Source organism: Phaethon lepturus, unplaced genomic scaffold, assembly GCF_000687285.1.
Source record: "Phaethon lepturus isolate BGI_N335 unplaced genomic scaffold, ASM68728v1 scaffold14454, whole genome shotgun sequence".
NCBI lineage: Eukaryota > Metazoa > Chordata > Aves > Phaethontiformes > Phaethontidae > Phaethon > Phaethon lepturus.
Window position 1 is genome coordinate 32,594 of NW_010534081.1, and position 22,549 is coordinate 55,142.

The 22,549-nt window shown below is 47.5% G+C and overlaps 2 protein-coding genes across 3 annotated transcripts in view; one reads left to right on the top strand and one right to left on the bottom strand.

Annotated features, from left to right (window-relative positions):
- ABL2 (ABL proto-oncogene 2, non-receptor tyrosine kinase) overlaps positions 1-12,060 on the top strand; it is a 15,337-nt gene extending 3,277 nt beyond the window's left edge. Inside the window, exons 2-12 of one of the 2 annotated variants that reach the window (XM_010285409.1) lie at positions 533-703; positions 1,463-1,758; positions 2,403-2,675; positions 3,473-3,557; positions 5,232-5,409; positions 6,056-6,240; positions 6,536-6,688; positions 8,200-8,289; positions 9,536-9,709; positions 10,364-10,597; positions 10,913-12,060. In XM_010285409.1, coding sequence (XP_010283711.1) covers positions 533-703; positions 1,463-1,758; positions 2,403-2,675; positions 3,473-3,557; positions 5,232-5,409; positions 6,056-6,240; positions 6,536-6,688; positions 8,200-8,289; positions 9,536-9,709; positions 10,364-10,597; positions 10,913-12,060 — 2,987 coding nt within the window. Of the gene's footprint in view, positions 1-532; positions 704-1,462; positions 1,759-2,402; positions 2,676-3,472; positions 3,558-5,231; positions 5,410-6,055; positions 6,241-6,535; positions 6,689-8,199; positions 8,290-9,535; positions 9,710-10,363 lie in introns of both variants that reach the window. The other variant, XM_010285408.1, reaches the window with a different exon arrangement.
- A 7,711-nt stretch (positions 12,061-19,771) lies between these two features.
- Positions 19,772-22,549, bottom strand: part of TOR3A (torsin family 3, member A) — a gene marked incomplete at its 5' end in the record, with an annotated part of 5,997 nt that continues 3,219 nt past the window's right edge. The window contains 2 exons of the mRNA XM_010285410.1: positions 19,772-20,022; positions 20,551-20,675. Coding sequence (XP_010283712.1) covers positions 19,772-20,022; positions 20,551-20,675 — 376 coding nt within the window. The remainder of the gene's footprint in view (positions 20,023-20,550; positions 20,676-22,549) is intronic.

Below are 22,549 nucleotides of genomic sequence, written 5' to 3' on the forward strand. Positions count from 1 at the left end.
TACTGTCCCAACCTATAGATTCCATGTGTGCCATAATCCAGTCTTGTCTTACCTGTATTTGTAATGTTGGTTTCGGATCCAAGCTATCTACTTCAGCCACAGAAATGATGAAGACATAAACCACAACATTTCAGTGTTGAAAGGTTTCCTTTGCTACTTCGCATAATAAAAAAACCGCTTTTAATTTCTTACCCATTTTTTATCTGTGAATGCTTAAATACTTTCAAAAAGAGGTGTATGTAAATAGAAGTATATATAATAATAGAAATATTAAACAGAAATTTTATATACATGGCTTGCTACGTGGTATGTAGGCAGTTAATCACCTTCTCCAGCCCCTGTTGGAAGTAAACTATAGAATCAAGAGTCAGCAAAGTGGGTATTGAAAACCACCGATCTAAGATGTGCAAATGTGGTGTTCCTTTTCCATAAAGGCCATATTGTGCAGTAGGACCTTCACTCTGCTCTATTCTGGGTTCTGATCTATTTACAATTGTACACAAAGTAATTTCCTCTTCTGTTCTTTCTTCAGAGGCCCTGCACCGCCCCTATGGTTGTGATGTTGAACCCCAGGCACTGAATGAAGCCATCAGATGGAGCTCCAAGGAGAACCTGCTTGGAGCCACTGAGAGCGATCCCAATCTCTTTGTTGCACTTTACGATTTTGTAGCAAGCGGTGACAACACGCTCAGCATCACCAAAGGTAAGGCTGTAAATTGCAGAGCAGCGACTAGGTTGAAAACTTAGCAACAGAAAGTAGAAAAGCAGAATTCTTCCCCCAATAGGAATAGGAATGAGTGCAGTTAGAAGAGGTTATTCTCTAAACTGATGATTATAAGCAGACGGTCTCTCTCTCACTTGTGTTGCAGAGACACCTGCCGGGCAGTTCTTCTAGTACAGACACAGCTTTGTACAACACTGCCCAACAGTCTAGCCCAGCTACAGTTGTTCCTGTTCTAGGCTCCCCAAATCACTGTCCCTGAGAGACACCTATTTTAGGGAGAGGTAGAGGAAAACCTTTACATTATTGGTGATAACAGAATTTATCAGCACTTTCAACTGTGGCAAAATCAAGAATTAAGAATTGCACGGAGATCTTCTATTTCTGTTCAGTACATATATCAGAATACAGAACTGTTTTAAATCACTTGCCACTTAAGAGTTCAAGGAGGAGACAAACCTCATCCCTCCAAGAAAGTCTTTCTAGTCTAAAAAGCTGGACTACGGGAAGCTTTTCAAGTTCATCACTCACGCTGCAGTAAAATAGGGAACAGTATCCTAGGTAGTCTGTCTGAAACGTTACTTCATAAATACTCTGTATATAGCAGCGCAGTTATATCAGCTGCAGATTTTTATTGTTAAGCTACAAACCCAGGCTTAGTCAGCTGATAGTGAGTGTCTCTCTTAACGAGACCCAACAGATTGCACGGTGCTTATTTTGCTTTTTTCTTTCTGGTCATAGGTGAGAAGTTGCGAGTCCTGGGTTACAACCAGAATGGTGAATGGAGTGAGGTACGTTCGAAGAATGGGCAGGGCTGGGTACCAAGCAACTACATCACACCAGTGAACAGCCTGGAAAAGCATTCGTGGTACCATGGGCCAGTGTCACGCAGTGCAGCAGAATATCTGTTGAGCAGTCTCATCAATGGCAGCTTCCTAGTTCGTGAAAGCGAGAGCAGCCCAGGGCAGCTATCCATCTCGCTCAGGTACGAAGGACGTGTTTACCACTACAGGATCAACACCACCTCAGATGGAAAGGTAAGGATCTCTGGATGATGCTGTGGGGAGAGGAAATAAAGATATTAATTAAGAGATGTTGCAGGATCTCAAGTTGCAGGCTGTCAAGGGGTGTGCGCGAGAGAAAAGAGGTCCACTGGTTTATTAATATGAAAAAAGAACACGTATGCCAAGAGTTTGGTGGTAACTCATCAAACACCACTTTGGAAAAAGTGCAAACAGTACTCGCCCTGGCTGAAAGTAGCTAGGGAGCAAAGCAGCTGTGGTCTGATGTGGTGGTATCTTTCTGTTGGTTCCCTTAGAACAAGCAGAGCTTTGGTATGTCAGTGTTTTTAACCTTGATCAAATAGCAGTATGTTGTGTTGAGAGATGCAGAAACAAGCCTTGTGCTTGGCTACAAGTGTTCCAGTTTCCAGCATGTAAAGCACAAGGCAGGAGACAGCACTGCTCTCAAGTGATAGCTTATATCTAGCTGCCTTCTGCAGGTAAATATCCCACAGATTAGTATTTAGTTGTCCCACAAGATGAGAGCAAGTACTCTAAAGTCTGGTTCTCTGATTATTTTTTTTAAACATATAAGAATGTTTTTACTGTACCTTTTTTCCAGTGTTCCTGAAAGCTTCCAGGAGCTTAATTTAAGCAGATTCCTGGTTCTTTCTTAACAGGTATATGTGACAGCAGAAAGCCGTTTCAGCACTCTAGCAGAGCTAGTGCACCATCACTCCACAGTAGCAGATGGACTGGTGACAACTTTGCATTACCCAGCACCCAAGTGCAATAAGCCCACTGTCTATGGAGTGTCCCCCATCCACGACAAGTGGGAGATGGAGCGGACTGATATTACCATGAAGCACAAACTTGGGGGAGGGCAGTATGGTGAGGTGTACGTTGGTGTCTGGAAGAAATACAATCTCACGGTTGCTGTGAAAACATTAAAGGTGAGTTTTCAGATTGTTATGCACTGTTCATTTAGTCACCGTTTATGATAAGCATAATGAAATTGTAATGGTCTCAATTATACCACCTAGTGATATGAATATCGGAAAATGAAGTATGCTGAGCTGCATAAAGTCTATGCTGGAGAGTAGCTTTGCAGAACAAAGTTAGCTTATCAAACTTGCACCAGCACATGTGGCTTAGAAGCAATTTTTACTTTTGGCCCAGCAAGCACCTGCAGGAGCTGCATGTCCAAGTTGGATCTGTAGAAATGGTTACCAAGTCCACTTCCCTTCCCTCAGAAGAGCTGTGGAAGCTTTAAGAAATCAAAGGTGTTAGAAATGCCTTCTACAACCTCTGCTCTACTCCTGGAAAAATTTAGCTTCTCCATTTATCTTGCTTTTCAAAGCCTTCTGTTTGTTTCAATATTAACAGCTACAGTTGTACGTACCCCCGAAGAAAGGGAGCTTTCAAGCTTCATTTTCATAGCTAGGCAGGGAAAGTAAGTCAGTAATCGTGAGACTCTTCCTTCTCACCAGCCACAGCTGCTTTGGTAGCCACACTAGCTACCAAATGAGAAAGCCTAGCACCTTCTGTGTACTGCAAATCTGTCACTTGGCCATGCTGCAGGCCAGCCAGGCAGCTTTTCAGGGGTGTTATATTTTGCTTTGGTAAAAGCAGAAACAGCGGAATGGAGATAAGTATGCCAGCATTTATATTCAGCTTGGATATGTGGTGTAAAGCAGACCTTGTTCGTAAAGATAAATTTTTCCCTTCTTTTGCCTCTCTGTTTATCTAGGAAGATACCATGGAGGTGGAAGAGTTCTTGAAAGAAGCTGCTGTGATGAAGGAGATCAAGCACCCGAATCTAGTGCAGTTGTTAGGTTAGTGAAATATCTTGCTCTTTGTTCTTTACTTGAGTTTTCACCAAAATGAAATCTGTCTCATTTAAAAGCAGTGGCAAATTTTCTGTATTTATATAATTTTTTCAATCGGGTCAGGTTATGGGGTGGTATTTTTGACAGCTTACTCCTTTATGTAGTATTGGAGCTAAGATAGACTAATTTTAAATAAAACATCAAATACAGTCACGTACATTAGTAGACAACTTTGCTGTTGAGGCACAACTATGCATTATATAAAAGTTTGCAATATCAGACTCCTGTTAGTTTGTACCCTTGGCCTTAGACATGCTCCAGGCTTCAGTTATTGGGGCCAGATTCCTTTTCTGCTGTGTTAAATCAGATTTACAAAATTATTTTCCACAACTGACTTTTCTGATAGAACAAAATTGTAAGAAAATTCAAAGTGAAAGAAAAAAATTAGATTGGAAGCACAACAACTACATTCTTCACACATCTCAAATCAGAGACTTTTATAGAAAAAGCTGCACTGAATAGAACAAATCAGTCTGTAATTAAGCAGAAGACAACCAGATCGCTGCTGCTATAAGGGACCCTCTGTATCACCAAATAAGTACATGGGATCAAGGCAGTGGAGATGCAAGTCAGATCAAACAGCACACGAATGGAAGAAATCTGCAGGCTTTACAGCTTGGCTGTGCCCTGTTTATCTCACTGGCAAATGCATGATATGATGATCACTATTAAATAGTCTGCATAGCTGTTAATTCTTACATGTACAAAGATTCTTGAGGAGACACCCTAAACCTTTACTAGTGTTTAATTGCCTCTGGACTTTTGTTGCTTTCAGGAGCAAAGCTGTCAAGCCAAGCCTAGGATGAAAGGAGAAATGTGAAGAATGTGAAGGCTTTTAATAACAGCAACTATTCTGTACCCATTTAAAAAATGTGTGTCTGCCCAGCCCTGTCTGCTTCCAGGAGTAGACTAAAAGATTTCTCATCAGAGAGATGCATTTTTGCTCTTTCTGGCGCTGTGTTTCACTCCTGTATGTGCGTAACGGTATAAGCAGGCATTCAGCAGTGCTGCACTGGGAGTTCGCAGAGATTTGACATGAGTATCCTGTTGCCCTCCTCCTCCGCTAATACATAGTTTGTACATAATTGCAATGACTGGAGCAAGTAGTCATCTGAGGAATGTGTGAGAATGCTGCTTTAGGAGCAGGTCCCACCGTGCGGATTGCTTACCCCGCTAGCGCACATGGGAGTGCTTCGCATTACTCTGGAGTGACACTTCAGTCTGGAAGTCTTGCCAGTTGATAGGTACCTACTTCCGGTTGGCTACTCTTAGCTTTATGAAGGAAGAAAAGCAAATCATACGTGTTCAAAAGAACTGCCATTTCATTCTGTAACCCTGCACAGAACAGAACTACTCCTTCATGTATATTGTGTAGGAATAGCGGCGCTTTAATAGACATGTTTCTCTCAATCCATAAAGTGGATAGTCAGATAGATAGACAGAAGCACTGAATTTTTAAGGTGGGCTGCATTGATCCAGGTCTTGTAGATGGGAGTTTTCAATTTTCAGAGAAACACTCGCTGATACAAAATGCAAGAAATGGATATTAAATCAGGAATAGTGGTAAGCTAGGGAAGAAAGCAAAGCTTTATTCACATGCTCCCTCCTCCTCACTGATAGGTGTATGTACCCTGGAGCCACCCTTTTACATTGTGACAGAATACATGCCGTATGGGAACCTGCTAGACTATTTACGGGAATGCAACCGGGAGGAAGTGAGTGCTGTTGTGCTACTCTACATGGCCACCCAGATCTCCTCTGCTATGGAGTACCTGGAGAAGAAGAACTTCATTCACAGGTGTGTGAAGTCACAGTGAGCTGGTACAATTGCAGATTGCAACGATGAACAGGCTGCCAGCATGGTGGCCCAGGAATTATTCCTTTTGGGGAGGTTTCTTCCAGAGTTAGATTTCACACTGAGTTATCCAACGGCTGTTCTGGTTTCAATACTGTCTTGCAGTAACTTCTCCCCGTGACTTTTGTAGCAGACTTACAATCTTGTGCCTGAGTGCCTGACAGCTAGGAAAGTTGGTGTTGTCCTATTCTGATGTACCGCCTTTGTGCAAGACATCGTCAACCCCAAGTCCTATTTTAATCCAGTAAGATAAAGCAGTGCCATAAAGCTGTTACCAGCATGTGATGAGCTGCTAAGCCTATCCTATTCTTAGGAAACATAAACTTCTCGTTTTAACAGCTGCCAATACTGGAAATTTAATAGAATTTCAAGAATGAGCCCTAATCCTGACTTACCTCATTGGCTCCTAAGAATAAGTCCACTCAATTTCTGACACTGTGTAGAGCAAAGCTCACATTGCCTTTACCTGCTGTATAAAAAAGAGTGCTTCCCAACTCATCGGAGAGGCACAGGCTATGCAACCAGGAGACTGTATGCAAAAGCCCTACTCTTGCTCCAATCAAGGAGTGTGCTTTTTTCCTTTGTACAGGGACCTGGCAGCACGGAACTGCTTAGTTGGAGAAAATCATGTGGTGAAGGTGGCTGACTTTGGCTTAAGCCGACTTATGACTGGAGATACCTACACAGCTCATGCTGGAGCCAAGTTCCCAATCAAATGGACTGCTCCTGAGAGCCTGGCCTATAACACCTTTTCAATCAAATCAGACGTGTGGGGTAAGAAAACTCTGCTTGGGTGTTCTATTCTGTTTCATTTTGTTTTTCTTTGCCAGCCTAGACAGCAACTTGCTTTCTGGCCTGGGCCGAAACATGGGTAAGAGATGGTCACATGCCAGGCCACAGCTTCATGAATCAGTAGTATTTTTAGCATGTCATGTCTTCACCTGGACTGGCCTGACGTATCTGCAAGAAAGAGATGCTGCCTTGAGCTGCATTACACACCACAATGTAAATGAGCAACACAAGAAGAGGGCAGACTTATGACCAGGAGTTTTGTTTTCTCTTTTTGCAGCCTTTGGGGTGCTGTTATGGGAAATTGCTACCTATGGGATGTCACCATACCCAGGAATTGACCTCTCTCAGGTGTATGATCTGCTGGAAAAGGGCTATCGGATGGAACAACCTGAGGGGTGTCCTCCAAAAGTTTACGAACTGATGAGGGCATGTGAGTATCTTCTTCCAGTTTGAGGGGCAAAGCCTGGAGGGGTGGGAGAAACCTGTAGTTAACCATAAGCCCTTGCTTCTTATGTGCTATTTTGTTAGCTAATATGGAAAAGGCCCTATCACCTGAGATGTACCTGGTTACTGATGCAAAATGAGTCTGGTCTCACACTCAAAAACTGTCATCTCTGAGTACAGCTAGAGCACTTTGTGGTGAATTGTACTGCTGTTTTGTGAGTAGGACTCTTACTATGGAATCACCAAATTAGAAGGCTATTTAGTTCTCTGCAAACACAGAACCCATGTGGGAAACATCTAGTTGACAAGGCTGCACAAAACGCATTCTCCAAGCATGCTACTTAGCATTGGCCTTGAAAACTTCTATAACAAATTGAAAATCTACTAATAAAAGGCCAAAAGACAGTGTGCAACAGGAAGAGAGCAGAAGAGTTTAAAAGCATTGCCAATCTCCTTCAGTCCCGCAGGAGCAGAGAATATATTAGGCAAAATGCAGAAGATCCTGTGGAGCAAACCAGGCCATGCTGTTGAGTCAGATAAGGAGCTCTGAGCAGAGAGACCCTGTCAGTGTGACCAGAGTAGGAGAAGACTCCTTGGTGCTAATGCAGACAATCTGTGTAGCCCTCAATGTACAAGACAGACAAACCAGGGCTTAAGGGGTCCGTTCTACAGCCTGTCTCCAGCGATGCCTGATCCCTGGCATGACAAAGAAAGTCAGGGTGAACTTCAGTTATGAAACAAAGAAGCTGAGTAATGATGACGGATATTGCTTCAAAAACCCTTCAGAAAGCTGACAAAAGCCCAAAAGCAGGGGATTCATATGATACTAATGCAGCGCAATATGAACAGAATGCCAGTCACTTTCCATACCCTATGGTGATATCGACAAACAGTGCTTCCAGAATACATGCCCCTGGTGCAGATTTCTAACTGCAGAAATTTTGCTTTTTGTCATGTCATGATACCCTTCCATAATGTTTCAGGCTCCATCTTAGATCAGTGCACTCTCTTCCTCTTTCCCCCACAGGGCACACATAATCTCCTTTTGGAAGGCTCTGCTTGAGTTTCAGTATTAAGAGCATAGGAGCAGAATGTTACCTGGAGCTTTGCACACACAGTGTCTGTGTGTGTGTGCAATCTGTGACTCGATTAGCTGTGGGCAGTCCACACAGCCAGGGTAGCAAACCTGGAAATCTCTTTTGCCCAAAAAATTCAGAAAGAGGGATAGGGAGATCAGAAAAAAACATGGAGTTGGCAGAGAGCTGGGGTTTTCAGAATTGGTTCCTTCCTCTCATGATCTGTTTGTTAGGATACCGTAGGGTGACTGACTGCTGCTATGAATTAATACCTGTGAATGACTCTAAAGCCTGTTTAATAGTAGGAGATCAGAGTGACTACAGTTGAGAAAGCTTAGGTGTTTTCTGTCTCCTTGGATAGAATAAAAAATTACCTCCTACCCGTTTCAGGCACTGAGACTTACTCTTTCTCACATTGCAGGCTGGAAGTGGAACCCACCAGACCGACCTTCCTTTGCTGAGACCCACCAGGCTTTTGAAACCATGTTCCACGACTCAAGCATCTCGGAGGGTGAGAGCCCCAGTTGCATTATTTCCAAAACAGTACTGGAGTTTTTCTCCCAGAGTGCTTACGTCTTACAGACAGGCTCTTAAGGCTTATCTGACAGCAGTGGGGGTTGTGATGAAGCTTCATTCCTTACTTAATTTGTTAACCATAAGTGGGTAAATACATTCTCTTACTTGCTGCAGAAATCCTGAATAAACTTCAGAGGTACACCAATGCAGGGGACAGTATAGTAATTCATTTGAGCACTAAGATGCCAAAGAGTTAATTTGAAGAATATTGTCTCCTCCATTAGAGGAAGCTCTTGTTTCCCAGACTGAAAAGTAATGAATAGTGAGTGATGCTGAGAGAAAGATGTATGAATATCACAGTCCATTGTTGACTGCAGTGATTAGGTCATTAAACATTATACTACCAGCTTCCATTTTTAAAAAGTGCACCTTAATCTCAGGATTTTCTACTTAGCAACTTCTAGGAGCAAATCTGTGCAACTCAACTCTCAAACCTAATCAAGTAGGAGGTGAATGCTGGTAAGAAGGGCGATAGGAGACAGCAGACAAGCAGGACTGTCTCACCATCTTGGACATTTTTAAATTAATTATGAATCTGACCCATCCACTTCCTTACTACAGAAAAAACACAGCAGATCAAATTCTACTGGGGAGGATCTGTAACAGGCATATCGAGTGGCCCACACAAATGCCAACCTGGGTGTGGCCAGGAAGGGGGGCATTTTTGGTGTGTTTCTTTTTAAAAAAATCACATACCTTGTATTGATGTTGGAAAGAAAACATGCAGTCTTCTTTTCTACTAGGGGGGTGCAGTGGTTTGCCTCAAGTTAAAGCAGCTTAGATCCGGAAAGGACACAACTTTTGCGGGATCCCAGCAGCATCAACAGGAGGCACCTTAATCAGAAACAGGCAAATGCATTCAGTGCTAGGTTTAGCTCTTGAGCAACCCTTAACTCAGCAGAGAGCTGGATTCGTACCAGACCTCTTGTACAGATCCTACCACTGTTTTACTGTGGTATTTTTCTCTGAATTCATAAAGATGTAAATGTGTTTGAAAGGATTATGAAAAAAATCTTACCCTGAATACCTCTGGACTTGAGCAAAAACTAAATTAATAAACTACGTATTTCTCAGTCGTGTATCATTTCTTGACAGCCTAGGTTTGCAGTAAAGACACAGATTTTCTTCTTCATCTGCAGGTCTCTTAAAACTATTCCCTTTTTATTTTCTTTACCTTACAGAGGTAGCAGAGGAGCTTGGAAGAACAGCCTCCTCCTCATCCATCGTTCCTTACTTGCCCCGGTTACCCATGCTTCCCTCCAAGACTAGAACACTGAAGAAACAGGCAGAGAACAAGGAAAACATTGAAGGAACACAAGATACTGTGGAGCACTTGGCTTCCAGCTCAGCACCAGGTATGGGCACTGGGACAGTGGCAGTGAGGCCACATGTTCTGGGATAGGCTTGCTGCTGCTCTAAATTGCCAGAGAAACAGGAGGAAACAGAACAACGGGACATGGGAAGGTGCTTTGTGCTGCTCTGTCATTAGGGCTCTTGGCCACCTCAGCAGCCCAATTATTTACTAGCAAATAGAAAACACTGCAGCTTGTTCAATGTTCTTTTAGTAAATTCCATTGTAGTTTTTTCCTTTAGATTTGGGTTTGATGGGTTTTTTTCAAATGACAGCTTGAAAACTAAAGTTGACAGTGCAACAAGACATTGTCTTTTATACTCGTGGTATTTGGGGAAGGAAGAAAAAACTACAGGAAGGGAATAAGAAACTGGAAGAAAAGAGCAACTTCACTTTCTCCTGAACTGTCTCCTAAATGGCCTCCACAGTATATACAACAGACAAGTCATGCACGCAGAAGTGGAAAAAAAGTTTAAAAAAAAAAAATCAAAAGCACACCAGCCTCACACAAAAACAAAAGTGCTGCTAACTTCCTCTTTCGGTCTATCTCTGCAGAACCTGGGCAGCTAAATATGCCAGGCCCATGAAGCCCACTGCAGGATAGGGAGGTGGAAATGGAAATTGATTTTGCAGATTCATAGTTGTTTCTTCTGTCTAGGTTTTATCAGAAGCACACAGCCAACAAGTGGGTCTCCTGCACTGCCTCGCAAGCAGAGGGACAAGTCACCCAGCAGCCTGTTGGAGGATGCCAAAGAGACCACTTTCACCAGGGACAGAAAAGGTGGCTTCTTCAGCTCCTTTATGAAGAAGAGGAATGCTCCCACACCTCCCAAGCGTAGCAGTTCCTTTCGGGAGATGGAGAATCAGCCCCATAAGAAATACGAGCTGACGGGTAACTTTTCATCTGTTGCTTCCTTGCAGCATGTGGACGGGTTCTCTTTTGCTCCCACGCAGCAGGACGCAAGCCTGGCGCCACCCAAGTGCTATGGTGGGGGCTTTGTGCAGAGGACCTTCTACAACGATGATGGCATTGGTACCAGCAGTGGTGGGGGCATAAGCACTGGTGGTGGGTGGTCGGGCATCACTGGTTTCTTTACACCACGCTTGATTAAAAAGACACTGGGTTTACGAGCAGGAAAACCCACTGGCAGTGAAGAAGCTTCAAAGCCTTTTCCAAGGTCAAACTCTACATCTTCCATGTCCTCAGGGCTTCCAGAGCAGGATAGGATGGCAATGACCCTTCCCAGAAATTCCCAGAGGTCAAAAATCCAGCTGGAACGGACAGTGTCCACCTCCTCTCAGCCCGATGAGAGCGCAGGGAGGGCCAATGACCTGCTTCCCAAAAGGTGTGAAGAAGGCCCTGCTTTGACCAGAGAGAGACCAAAAGCAAAACTCTTGCCGAGGGGTGCTACGGCACTCCCTTTCCGGACCCCCTCTGGATCAGAAGAAAAGGAGGGTCTGGGGCTAGCAGCAGCTCCTAAGGGCAAAGAAAAAAACAGTGGCTTACGGCAAGGGGCCCATGAGGATGGCGAGAGACCGGGGTGGTCATCTCCAGTAAAGGGTGCAGCAATACTTCCAACCACTCATAACCACAAAGTGCCAGTCCTGATCTCACCCACTCTAAAACACACTCCAGCAGATGTGCAGCTTGTTGGCACAGACTCTCAGGGTAATAAATTTAAGCTCTTATCTGAGCATCAGGTCACTTCTTCTGGCGACAGGGACCGGCCCAGACGGGTAAAACCAAAGTGTGCTCCACCTCCACCACCAGTGATGAGGCTCCTACAACACCCAGCTGCCTGCTCAGATGCAGCAGAAGAGCTGAGCAACGTGGCGGGAGCGCAGCACGGACTGGAATCAAGCGAAGGGAGTAAGAAGGCGGCGGCAGCAGCAGCACCTGTTGGTGGAAAATCTGGGAGGCCCATGATGCCTCCACCTCAAGTGCCTCTGTCATCGTCTTCCACATCCCCAGTGAAAATGGCCAACGGCACGGCTGGCGCAAAAGTAGCGCTAAGAAAGACCAAACAGGCAGCTGAGAAAATCTCTGCAGACAAAATCAGCAAGGAAGCACTGCTGGAGTGCGCAGATCTTCTCTCGAGTGCCATTGCCGAGCCGACACCAAACAGCCAGCTGGTGGACACAGGGCACCAGCTGTTGGATTACTGCTCAGGCTACGTGGACTGCATCCCGCATACACGCAACAAATTTGCCTTCCGGGAAGCCGTGAGCAAACTGGAACTCAGCCTGCAGGAACTGCAGGTGTCCTCAACAGCTGCTAGCGTCCCTGGGGCAAACCCCGTCCTTAATAACTTATTGTCATGTGTCCAAGAAATCAGCGATGTGGTGCAAAGGTAGCTACTGTCAATCTGGGTAAGAGAAATACATGTGGGGAGGGGGGGACACGTTTTTTCTGTACTGATGCTTTCAAAAGGAAAGACTGATACTTGAGTATGTGAAGTACCTCAGATCACTGAGTTCTCCTCACGTTTACAGTTTCATCTCAAAAAATGGGGATGGAGAGGGTAGATTAAAGCTGTAAGGGGGCAGAACATCAAGGATTTGTCCCTACCTAGTCAGTCTGATCTGCTTGGTATGGCAAGGGATGGAAAGTCCTTGCTCTTCCCTTGGAGAGGCGGGAGAATCGATGGCAGGTTCTCGCTTTGGGAAGGATGGTTTGATGCGTGATAGCTGGCGTACTGGAGTGGCTGCAGGCCACTCAGCCGTACAGATCCTCCCGTCTGCACTAATGCATGCTTTGGCCTCCTGACAAGGCAAAGGAGAGGCACTGGGGCTCCGTTGGTACCAACTGCCGAGCAGTCTGAGCTGGAGTAGCTCTGAACGGGGAGGTCGCGTGCGGTTGGGGGAAAGGTCTCTAATGCACTGACAGTATTCAGAGCTGCTGGAGGTGGATGCACTAGCCCAGATGGCTTACTTCCACAGTGCTGTTGCTGCTGTAATAAGAACTGCAAAATTAGTTAATATATGAAACTATCCCTTTTCCCTTCTGTCCCCCTCATCTACCACATGTTCTCATCTTTGTTGTATCGGAAGCGTCAGGGATGCTGGGCAGACTTACTTACCACTGGAATACCCTCTTCCCCACCACACAGCCTTCACTCAGCTGATACCTATTTCTAGTGGTCTAGCACAGGTGCTGCTTGATGGTCTTTTGTGAGTAGTTTGGGGCTCTTGCACAACTTGCCAGTGGTGTTACTGGGGTGGGTGGGTTGTGTTTTGTTTGGGTTTTTTTTAAGCTCTAGATTGTTTTTAACTTGTTACCAGGTTGACTCCCTAATTCAGTTTCATCACCTTGAGGACCCGTGGTAGGTAAGGCAGAGCCTCTGCTACCCCTGGCTGTTCTCCACATTCCTTTAACAGCCACAGCACTGCGGGGCCAGCTGGAGAGCCAGCAAGTACAACCTGGCCTGCCTGCCACGTGCCCTCGCTGCTGCAGGATGCCCTGGACCAGTCCCTACTCTTGGCATAACACTTCATGCTGATGGCTTCCTGGGCTTTGTTCTAGTGCTTACTGGTCTTGTAGGCTTTCAGCTTCCCTACATATGAAGGTGACTAGATATGTCAGCACACAGGGGAATCACAGCCATCTTTTTTTTTTGTCGTTATTTATTCCTGTATTTTAAAGGCTAGACCAGAATCTCATGCTGTGGCATAGGGAACGTGCATGTAACTTGTACGGTCCTCTCCCTGAGAGAGATGTGACAACAACTGTTATGGCTCTGCCTCGGAGAGCTCCTGCTAGGCTATGGTCTCTGATGTCTGCCGATAATCCCAGAACAAAAGCAGTCATGGGGCTGAGTTGTCTTCCTTGGTCCTAGTGCTGGTTGTGGCCTCAAAAAGCTGGTCTTCTGCCTATACGCACAACTCCCCAATATGTAAATGTACTGGCATGGAGGAAGACCTCAATTAACTGCTGGTTTGCAAGAGGAAGAAAACAGGCCTGATAGCTGGCTCCAGATACACGTTACCCTGCATGCTGCTGCTCACTTCACACTGTTGGTGATGACAGGATCTGGCTTGCTTTGCACCTTAAATTTTTGTTTTTTATTTTTGGCTAAAATGCTTTTTTAACTTGTTTTTAAAAGTGTGACTGGGCTGCTTTTAGTTTGAGTATTTAGAATTGAGCTGGGGCACAGGTGTGACTTTAGAAGATGGGCATTTCCATTTATATCTGGAAGCATGCCCCTGTTGGTGCTTGGAAGTCGGCTGGGCTGTCTCAGTACACATCCCTGTTGTTTTTTCATGGAGCATAGCGAGACAGTAGCCTGATAAAATCCTTAGAAATGGGCTGGCGTCTGAGAATCGTCATTTTATTACTGGTCTGTGGTAAGCAAAGTTGTGTCACAATGCATGAATGTGCACTGTTAGAGCAGTACGCAAGGTAGAATGGACCATGTGAGTTTCACTGTCCAAGTCAGTCAAGTGAAATGGTGGGAAAAAAGCAACCCCTCCACCCCAGCTGAGAGGCATTCAAGTGAATGAATTGTTCCTGTGTGTTAGTTTTACACCAGTGAGCTGGTACCTAAGCGGAGACAAATGAAACTAAGTACGTACAGCATGGATTACTGATCCTGACTTAGCAGTACCAAGCCTACCTGACAAAGCCTGCTGTCTACTTCTGCAGTAGGATCTTCAGCTTGCCCAGGCTCTCCTGCAGCCCTCAGGTTGGGGGAGGCTGTGCCGGGGCTCTTTCACAGCAACGCTCAGCCGTAAGGCAGAGTACCAAACCGTTATCTTGCAGACTTTACTGAGGGCTTTTGTGGTTTACCTTATCTCGTACAGTCATCTTTACTGAAGGTGTGCATTGCTGCACACCAAACTAACTGCCTTCGGAAAGGTGACTTGCAAAGGGAAGGCAGCTTGTAGTATTGCTTCACATGGCCTTTCAAACAATCAAAAAGGTTGAAAAGGTATGGGAGCTTTCTTTGGGGCAGAAAGGCAGGTCTTGTTTGCCCTGGCAGACAATCGCGTAGCTTCATCATTGTACTGCTACTCAGTCTAGGACAAATGGACTGAAATTGAAGTGATTCTCAGGGGAAAGGTATTTCAACCAGAAAATTTTAAGGCTATTAGTCCAGTTCTGATGAGTATTTTGAAAGAAGGTTGGGTTTTTTTTTTTTACCCCTCCCAGAATGCCAGTCTTCCAGAAAAGCTCCAGCAAAAGTGACAGACTAGCAAACAGTTCCTGGAATTTCTAACTACTAAAACTCCCCTCTTTCAGCCCTTTCTGACCCTTCCAAAGAAACTAACTAACTCTGCCCTAATGAAGGACTAGTTCCCCTCCACTGGTCATGCCCGCTTCCTTTCAGATGTTGCCTGGTTTCTCCTCCACACGGCAGAGGTGAGGGGCAGTACACAGTAGTACAGCTGAAGCAGCCATCTGCTTTTACAGTCACAGAATGGCTGAGGTGGGAAAAGGGACCTTTACAGGCCACTTAGTCCAACCCCCCTGCACTGAGCCAGGGACATCTTCAACTCCATCAGGTTGCTCAGAGCCCCGTCCAGCCTGACCTGGAATGTTCCCAGGGATGGGGCATCTGCCACCTCTCTGGGCAACCTGGGCCAGGGTTTCACCACCCTCATTGTCAAAAATGTCTTGTATCTAGTCTAAATCTGCCCTCTTTTAGTTTAAAACTGTCACCCCTTGTCCTGTCACTACAGGCCCTGCTAAAAAGTCTGTCCCCATCTTTCTTCTTAAGCCCCCTTTAAGTCCTGTCAGGCTGCAGTAAGGTTTCCCTGGGGCCTTCTCTGCTGCAGGCTGAACCCCCCCAGCTCTCCCAGCCTGTCCTCACAGCAGGGCTGTTCCAGCCCCCTGATCATTTTTGTGGCCTCCTCTGGCCCTGCTCCAACTGCTCCATGTCTTTCCTGTGCTGAGGGCTGCAGAGCTGGATGCAGCACTGCAGGTGGGGTCTTACCAGGATCGCTGGGGGTCACCTGGTCCAACCCCACTGCTGTGTCCAGATGGCTTCTGAATATCTCTGAGGATGGAGACTCCACAACCTCTCTAGGCAACACAGAAGCCTGTTCAGTTCTGATCCCTGCAGTGGAGGAAGAACACAGAACTGCGCAATTTGGGGATGTGCCTGTGATCACTCCTACAGAGTGTGTTTTCTCTCCTCTTACCTGTTATCTTACGTCAGGTAGGTAGATGGTGGCAGAGGTAGGTGGTTTTTTCCCCCTAAATAGGGGGCTGAAGAATTGCTGCTGCTTCTGCTGGCCACCAGTGTTTTATTCCCAAACTGGAATTCCCCTGCGTTCTGGCAGGATAGCAAAAGGGTGGTATCTGGGAAAGCTGGTTCTGCTGTAAATCACTGCTCAGTTGTTCTTCCTTCCACAGCTACTCTCCCAAAATTGTTACCATGCCTTCTCCCTTGTGCTAGGTTTGGCTTTCTGTTCAGCCTTAAAGGTCTCTACTGTAGCAGTTTCTCCACTGTAGCCTTACCCAGTACATACAAAGTAACATAAGGATGGTGAAGCCCTGTTACTTGCCCTGGTGAAGAGCACCCTCTTGCTCCACTGTTTAGGGTAGGGACAAGGCATAAGCTCCTACTGACTTTCCTTTCCTCACCGCTGTCAGAAGGCCTTGCGTGGGAAGGATGCAGTTGCAGCTGGGCTCTCTCACTTGCACTAGTATGGGCTAGAATTTGAAGTAGTCTCTCCTTTGCAACGGGGATGGCGTCGTGTAGGGCCTGGTAATGCCAAGCACAAGCGTACGCTCACACGAGTGAGTTGACGTGGGGCACTTTCTCTTCCTCGCTACTGTGGGGAATTAGCTGACTCACAGGTGCCATTCTCTTCTCTTCCTGCACTGTACACCCTTTTCAACACCAGAAGTGGTACACTCAGCTGCCTGAGGGGCAGCACTTCGATTCGATTGTATTTTTCACTAGTGCGGACAGGGGTGAAGCCGAATTAAGAGTTTGGGTCTTGGGACTGCATCAGATTTAGCCACTGGGAAAGCGGAATTGAATGGAGCAGTGTTGCCAATGCAGAACACTGTGAGGAAGGGGGGACTGTCCCCATCCTCCTCACACAGGACATTTCTCCTGACCACCACTGGCCTTGTGTCAGTGAGATGCAAACGCACGTAAGTGTGCTCGCGCAAGAGTTTTTATGGCAGACCGCTCTCTGCGGGCAGCGGGAACTAAACCCCATGCGTGGGGCAATAGCTGCACCAGAACTGCCGTGTTAACAGAGCAGCCCCTCCCTAAAAGGCAGCGGTTAGGATGGGTTACGCTGTGCAGTCATAAAGAAATCCAGAGCCTGATGTCTTTACCGCTTACCTAGGGCAGAGGTGCTCTGCATTTTGCTCATCGGTGCTCTCTGGCAGCAGCAGTAGCTGTGACAAGCACTAATAAACCCAGAGTATCTTCTTTGCAAATGTAACAGGCTGCTGTCTTCTCTTTTAAAACACACAGTCCAGCACTACTGTTTCATCAGTAGCTGGCAGGAAGGGCAGCGACTGCAGCGTGCTCAGAAACCTCCCACTTCAGTGCGAGTGGCACCTTCTAGCACGGATGGGCACCGGGGTTGCGCTCCTGCAGCGTAGAACAAAACCTTCAGCCTATTCCTGGGTGGTAGGAAATAAGAGGTTACGGGACACCTGACTTGACTTACTTATAATACCTATACAAAAAGAAAAGCCTGTACCAAAGGAGGTCATTCTTCCAAACAATGTGTCTGTTGTGCATGGGAGGTAAAGCCCGATCGGCTTTGTATCAGTAGTGAACTCATGGAGGGCAGGAATGGTTTAAAATGAAACACGTTAATCACCAATCACTCTACCAGTGTTGTCAACTGTTTTTGTTTTTAATTGTTATTGTAATATATTTTGGTTGTTTTTTCTAATTTAATTCTCTCACTATCGTCTGACTGTGAACTGCGAACAGTGTTAAACTTGATGTAAATAAGGCCCTTTGAAGGACCTCTTTGCCTGTCGTTCCACAAAGTTTTGCCAATTTGCATTTTGTTTTAAATAAAGGTTGCAATATTTTATTGGCAAAAAACACTTGAGTAGTTGCTACTTTTTTTTTTAAGGAATATTTGAAGCTGCTTAGTGCTAACCTGAAACTTGTTATTTGGGGTAGAAAAGATGATGATAAACCTGCTGAAAAGGACAATAATTTAATTCTCCCAGATTGCAAAGAAAAGCAGTGTCTTTATTTATGCCTTTAAAATCAAACTTAACATTGCCGTGGAGTGGTCAGAGGTGAGCGGTTCTTGCTGTTGGGGTTGCATAATCAAATGCTCACTTAATTATCAAACATACACGAGTGTGACCTGGCAGAACGTAGGGTCTTGCATCATAGGTTTGACAGTTGCCCTCGTTAGTAACACCGCCACCTCCTTAATCAGTAACAGAGTAAGAACTGCTTAACATGCCAGCCCCACGCTGGTGAAACGGCTGACACAGTGACTCCCTTCTACTTTAATCTGCATCTGTCTAACCTGGACAGCTGAAGATTCTTCTCTGTTGTAAAAAAATCTGTAGGTTACCCTGGCTTATACAACCTTTTAAGCAATTAACTAACAACTTTCTGCCCAGGTTATAAAACACAACCTGAGCTGTGTCCCCATCTGGGGCTGTAGCCGCCCTTCCCCGGGCATGTTTCCCTCCACCATTTCACAGGCTGAAGCTTTAGGCTTGACACCTGCGATGAAGAGATAGATAGCCATAAACCAAGTCTCAGAAGTGCCTGAGAGCCAATCTGGTGACAACAGGTAGGTTTAAACTAACTTTGCATTGTTGAGCAGGAAGAAAGCAGCCGGCTCCTCTTCCTGCCTTGGACTATGAAGCCTCTTTAGATAACGGAGCCAGCGTGCCTGGAGGGAAACACAAACTCACAGTCTGCAGGACTGGTCAATCTTTTCCCAGAGGTCGTGCTGCTCATCACTGGCACCGCAGAGAGGTTCAAAGCTTAAAATAGACCAAAGGTCCGCACAGGGGTGTCCAGGGAGCTAAGCCCCGTCCTTGGCGCGTGCTGTTTCACCTCACCGCCCCAGCCCAGCGGTGTTGGAAGGGAGTTTTGACCCAGAGGTCACAAAGCGATTCCCGTAACACTGTTGAAATTTTTTTGGTCCTGCTGTAACATTCTTATCACCTGGCAAGTACCCAGACAGCAAACAGCCCCTTGGTGTAGTAATGCTGATACCAGCCAAAAAACCACAGCATGCAACATACTGGGAAAAAAGAAAAAAAACCCCAAGCTTACTGCATCCCTGAAAAGCTGAATTCAGTTGCAGCCTGTTCCTTCAGCCACCATCCTCCTCCACTGCCCTTTGCCCTTGAAAGGGGAATTAGTCTCCCCTTTTTCATTTTGCAGCGAAGCAAACAGGCTCTCCATCAAATTGCTTTAGAAAAAGACAATTTCAGCAGAAGTTCACCTCATCCCCGCAGCTGCTTCCATACAACGAAAGACTCCAATGAGAGGGGGACACTCCAATGTGAGTGGATTTGACATCTCCAAGAGATTATTCACTCATTTTCTCTATACCAGGGCCTTCCTGCACAAACCACGGTCCTGGCACATGCATCCCTGAGCAGCAGTCGCTTTGTGAATGCAGGAAAGCAATAGAGAAAAAAACCAAACCTCAACTCCAGCAAAACAGTTCTGTGCAGTCTGAGAGCTTGTAAAGTGACTGACAAAATGGGACAGGGATGAGGACGTGGCTTCTGCCGGACTGTCTCGACAGGACCGGCCTGTCCAAGGCCTTCATTACACGGTAACAAAGCAAGGACTTGGACATCCCTGCTCATGTGAAACAAAGTGCCTACCAGCACAACCAAATCACCGCTTCAGGCTACCACCTGCTAAAAGAAGGGACAGACTTCAAATGCAGCCAAGAGCAGGCTGTCCCGGTGTCCCAGGAGTAAGGCTGGGCAGGGCGCACCTCCTTCCCTGCAAACAGCCCTCGGAGTAACAAGGGGTTAAGTCTCTGTCCCTGTGCAAGTGCATGGCTGGGTAATCTGCTTGCCTGACCTTGTGAGAGGAGAGCAGCTCCTAGTGTGCAGAACCACCTTCACCACTGGTGTAGTCCCACCTGGTGTTCAAGGAAGGAAGTAATTGATGCGCTGGGATACAGATTTACAGCCCTGTGCAGAGAAAAGCTTCTCCTCTTTGGGGACAAACACCATCAACCTGGCCACCTCCTCGAGGGCTGCCTCGGTGTACGGAAGTCCACGGGCCAGGAAAGCATCCCGCGCACAGAGCTTCACGTGGTGGTACTCCAGGGGCAGGAACGGCACGAAGAAATCAATGAGGTTCTCCTCGAGGAGGTGGCTGCGGGCGTAACTGTTCTCTGTAGCGAAAAGCAAGACAAAACAAAACTTCAGAACAGCCAGCATCCCTCTGTGAGGCAAGGCTTGCCTTTCTGGGGGGGCTGTCTTGCCTCATCCAGCCAGACGTAGTGGGAGAGCCACCCTTCCACTTGTAAAGAGCTGGCCAGCACCTAGTCTGAACACAGAACGTCACCATGGCTTGCCCACCTCAGGCCATGAATCCCCAAAGAAGCCTTGATGGTTCCCCATGGTGTTAGGCTGCCTCTCGCAACCTGGCCACTGCCAGGGCTGAAGGGGCAAGGAGTCGTCACAGCTTCCTCCTTGTGTGCCTCGCTGCTGCAGCGGTGCCGTGCTCATGTGGATGAAGGAAGGGGCTCGCATCACAAATAACCCCAGGGTGGGTGTTGGAATAAAGGCTTGTTCCACAGCGCACACACTTGTGCGGCACCGGGTGGATGGTACCGTGTAACAAGGCTCCGAGCTGGCGCCGGGGGCAAGTTTTGGGGGCAGCCTGCCCACAGCATCCTGCAAGCAAGTCCAGCTCTTACCTGCAGGCTCCAGCAGCTCCAGCCGCAGCCGATGCTCCCGGAACTCCATGGAGATCTCCTCCCGTGCCCGGCCGGCTCGCCAGAAGTCCAGGGCTACCTCATTGATGATATTACCGCCAAGATTGCTGCGGACACAGAAGGGAAGTCACTCAACCATGCCGTCAGAGATGAACTGCTTAGAGCTGCCAGCAGCCTCCCCTACAGAGTGGCCTCCGCAATTCTGTTAGCAACGAAGGGTCTGCTGTGTAGGGTCAGCTTCTGAAATACCAGCACACAGAGGAACCAGCACGCTTCCCACAGAGCCCCTTCCCATAGGCATCTATACAGCTATCTTCCATCTTGCCAGCTCTGGGGCAGCTGCTTTCTCTCCCAGGGTGGGACCAGGAGCCAGCAGAATCCTCCATCTCCATCAGTCCCCTCTCCTGGCTGGGATGCCATCGACCTTGCAGGTGCCACTTGGCCTCACACCAAACTCTCAGCAAGCCACCACTGAAAGTCCAAATCAGAGGGCAGAGCATATGGCAGGAGTCCCACTAGAAGTAAAGGTCCAGGGCAGGGATTCAAGCGGCAGCCCAGGACTTGGCAAAGCAAAAGCCCAGGACTTGGCAAAAGCTTGGCAAAGCCCGAGGGACAAGGCAGCGCAGTTCCCACACGAGGACTCCTCTGGACACCCACCGTGGGGGCAGCTCCATGACGGGGGACACAGGGTCCTGACAGTCCTTGAGGCTCCCAGGGCAGCCCCTCACCTTGGAAAGCAGTTCAAGGCCAGGCAGCCCCCGAGTGCTGGTGCGGGGTTTGCAACAGCCCCAGACAACAGCCCCCAGCCCCGTGCGCCCCACCATCAGCGAGCTGCTGATACCGGGAACCAGCCGGCCACAGAGCTTGTCTAGGTGGGAGGCAGAGAGGCACTGGGAGACACAGATCTCATCTTTCCTCTTGTGTCGGAAGCTCTGGACTCATTCTCCCAAATAGAGGGGAGTCAAAATTAAAAAGCCACCGTGTTGTCATCCCCTGCCTTGTTATGAGGAGGGAAACAGCTTGTACTGGTCCTGCTCCCACCCAGACCACGGGAGAAACAGCCCCTTTTAACTGAGGCCAGCCAGCTAGTCCCACCTCATCCCCATCACCCAAACCTGGCCGAAGCTGCAGGACCAGGCCGGCATCCAGAGGAGCCCTGGGGCAGAGCCAGCCCTCCCACAACAGGTCCGTGTCACACTGCCACCGGGTGTGATGAAACCAGCTGCAGTTCAAGGCACCCTGCTCCCCTCTGCTTGGTGGCACGAAGGGGCTGATGTGCCCCCCTGCCCTGCACGGCTTGCCAGGTAGGACACAAGGTCAGCTCAGCACAGCCGGCAGCATGTCCACCCTGCCCCCTCTACCATGGCTCCTGCCAGATGCCCACACAAGTGGGCCTGAAATGTGGCCAGCTCCACAAGCACCCGGCACAGACACAGGTCTTCCACAGGCAGAGAAACTTCCCTGGGGAACCACCAAGCTTGGAGGTTAAAACACTCACCTGGATGGTGGGAGATGGAGAACGCTCTGCCCACCTCCAGCCTGTGGGAACACCTCTTGCCAGAGCCAAGCTGAAGGCTGTAAACCCTAAATTGAAGGCGGTCCAAGGTGCTTGTCTCTCCTTGGCATTTCTCACTGGCTACTTCAGGCATGTGCCTACCTCACATCTCAGTTTTGAGATGTCCCACTTTGCCCCCCAGATGTGTCCTACCTAGGCTGGGGTCAGGGACAGCACTGGATGGGAAAGGAACTAACCTCCAGTCACTAAACCACTGGGTGAACCGATGCCAGGATCATCCCTCGCAGCACAGCAGACCGATGGCACCTCAGCCTATGGCCATGGCCAAACAGCGGGGAACTCCCCACCTCCCACTCCCAACTAACAGTGCCACATTGTGCAAGAACTGGCCACCAGGACCTCCAGCCCCAGCTTTGTGCCCTGGAGCATGGGATCTCCCTGCTCAGCTGTCCAGGGTGACACGAC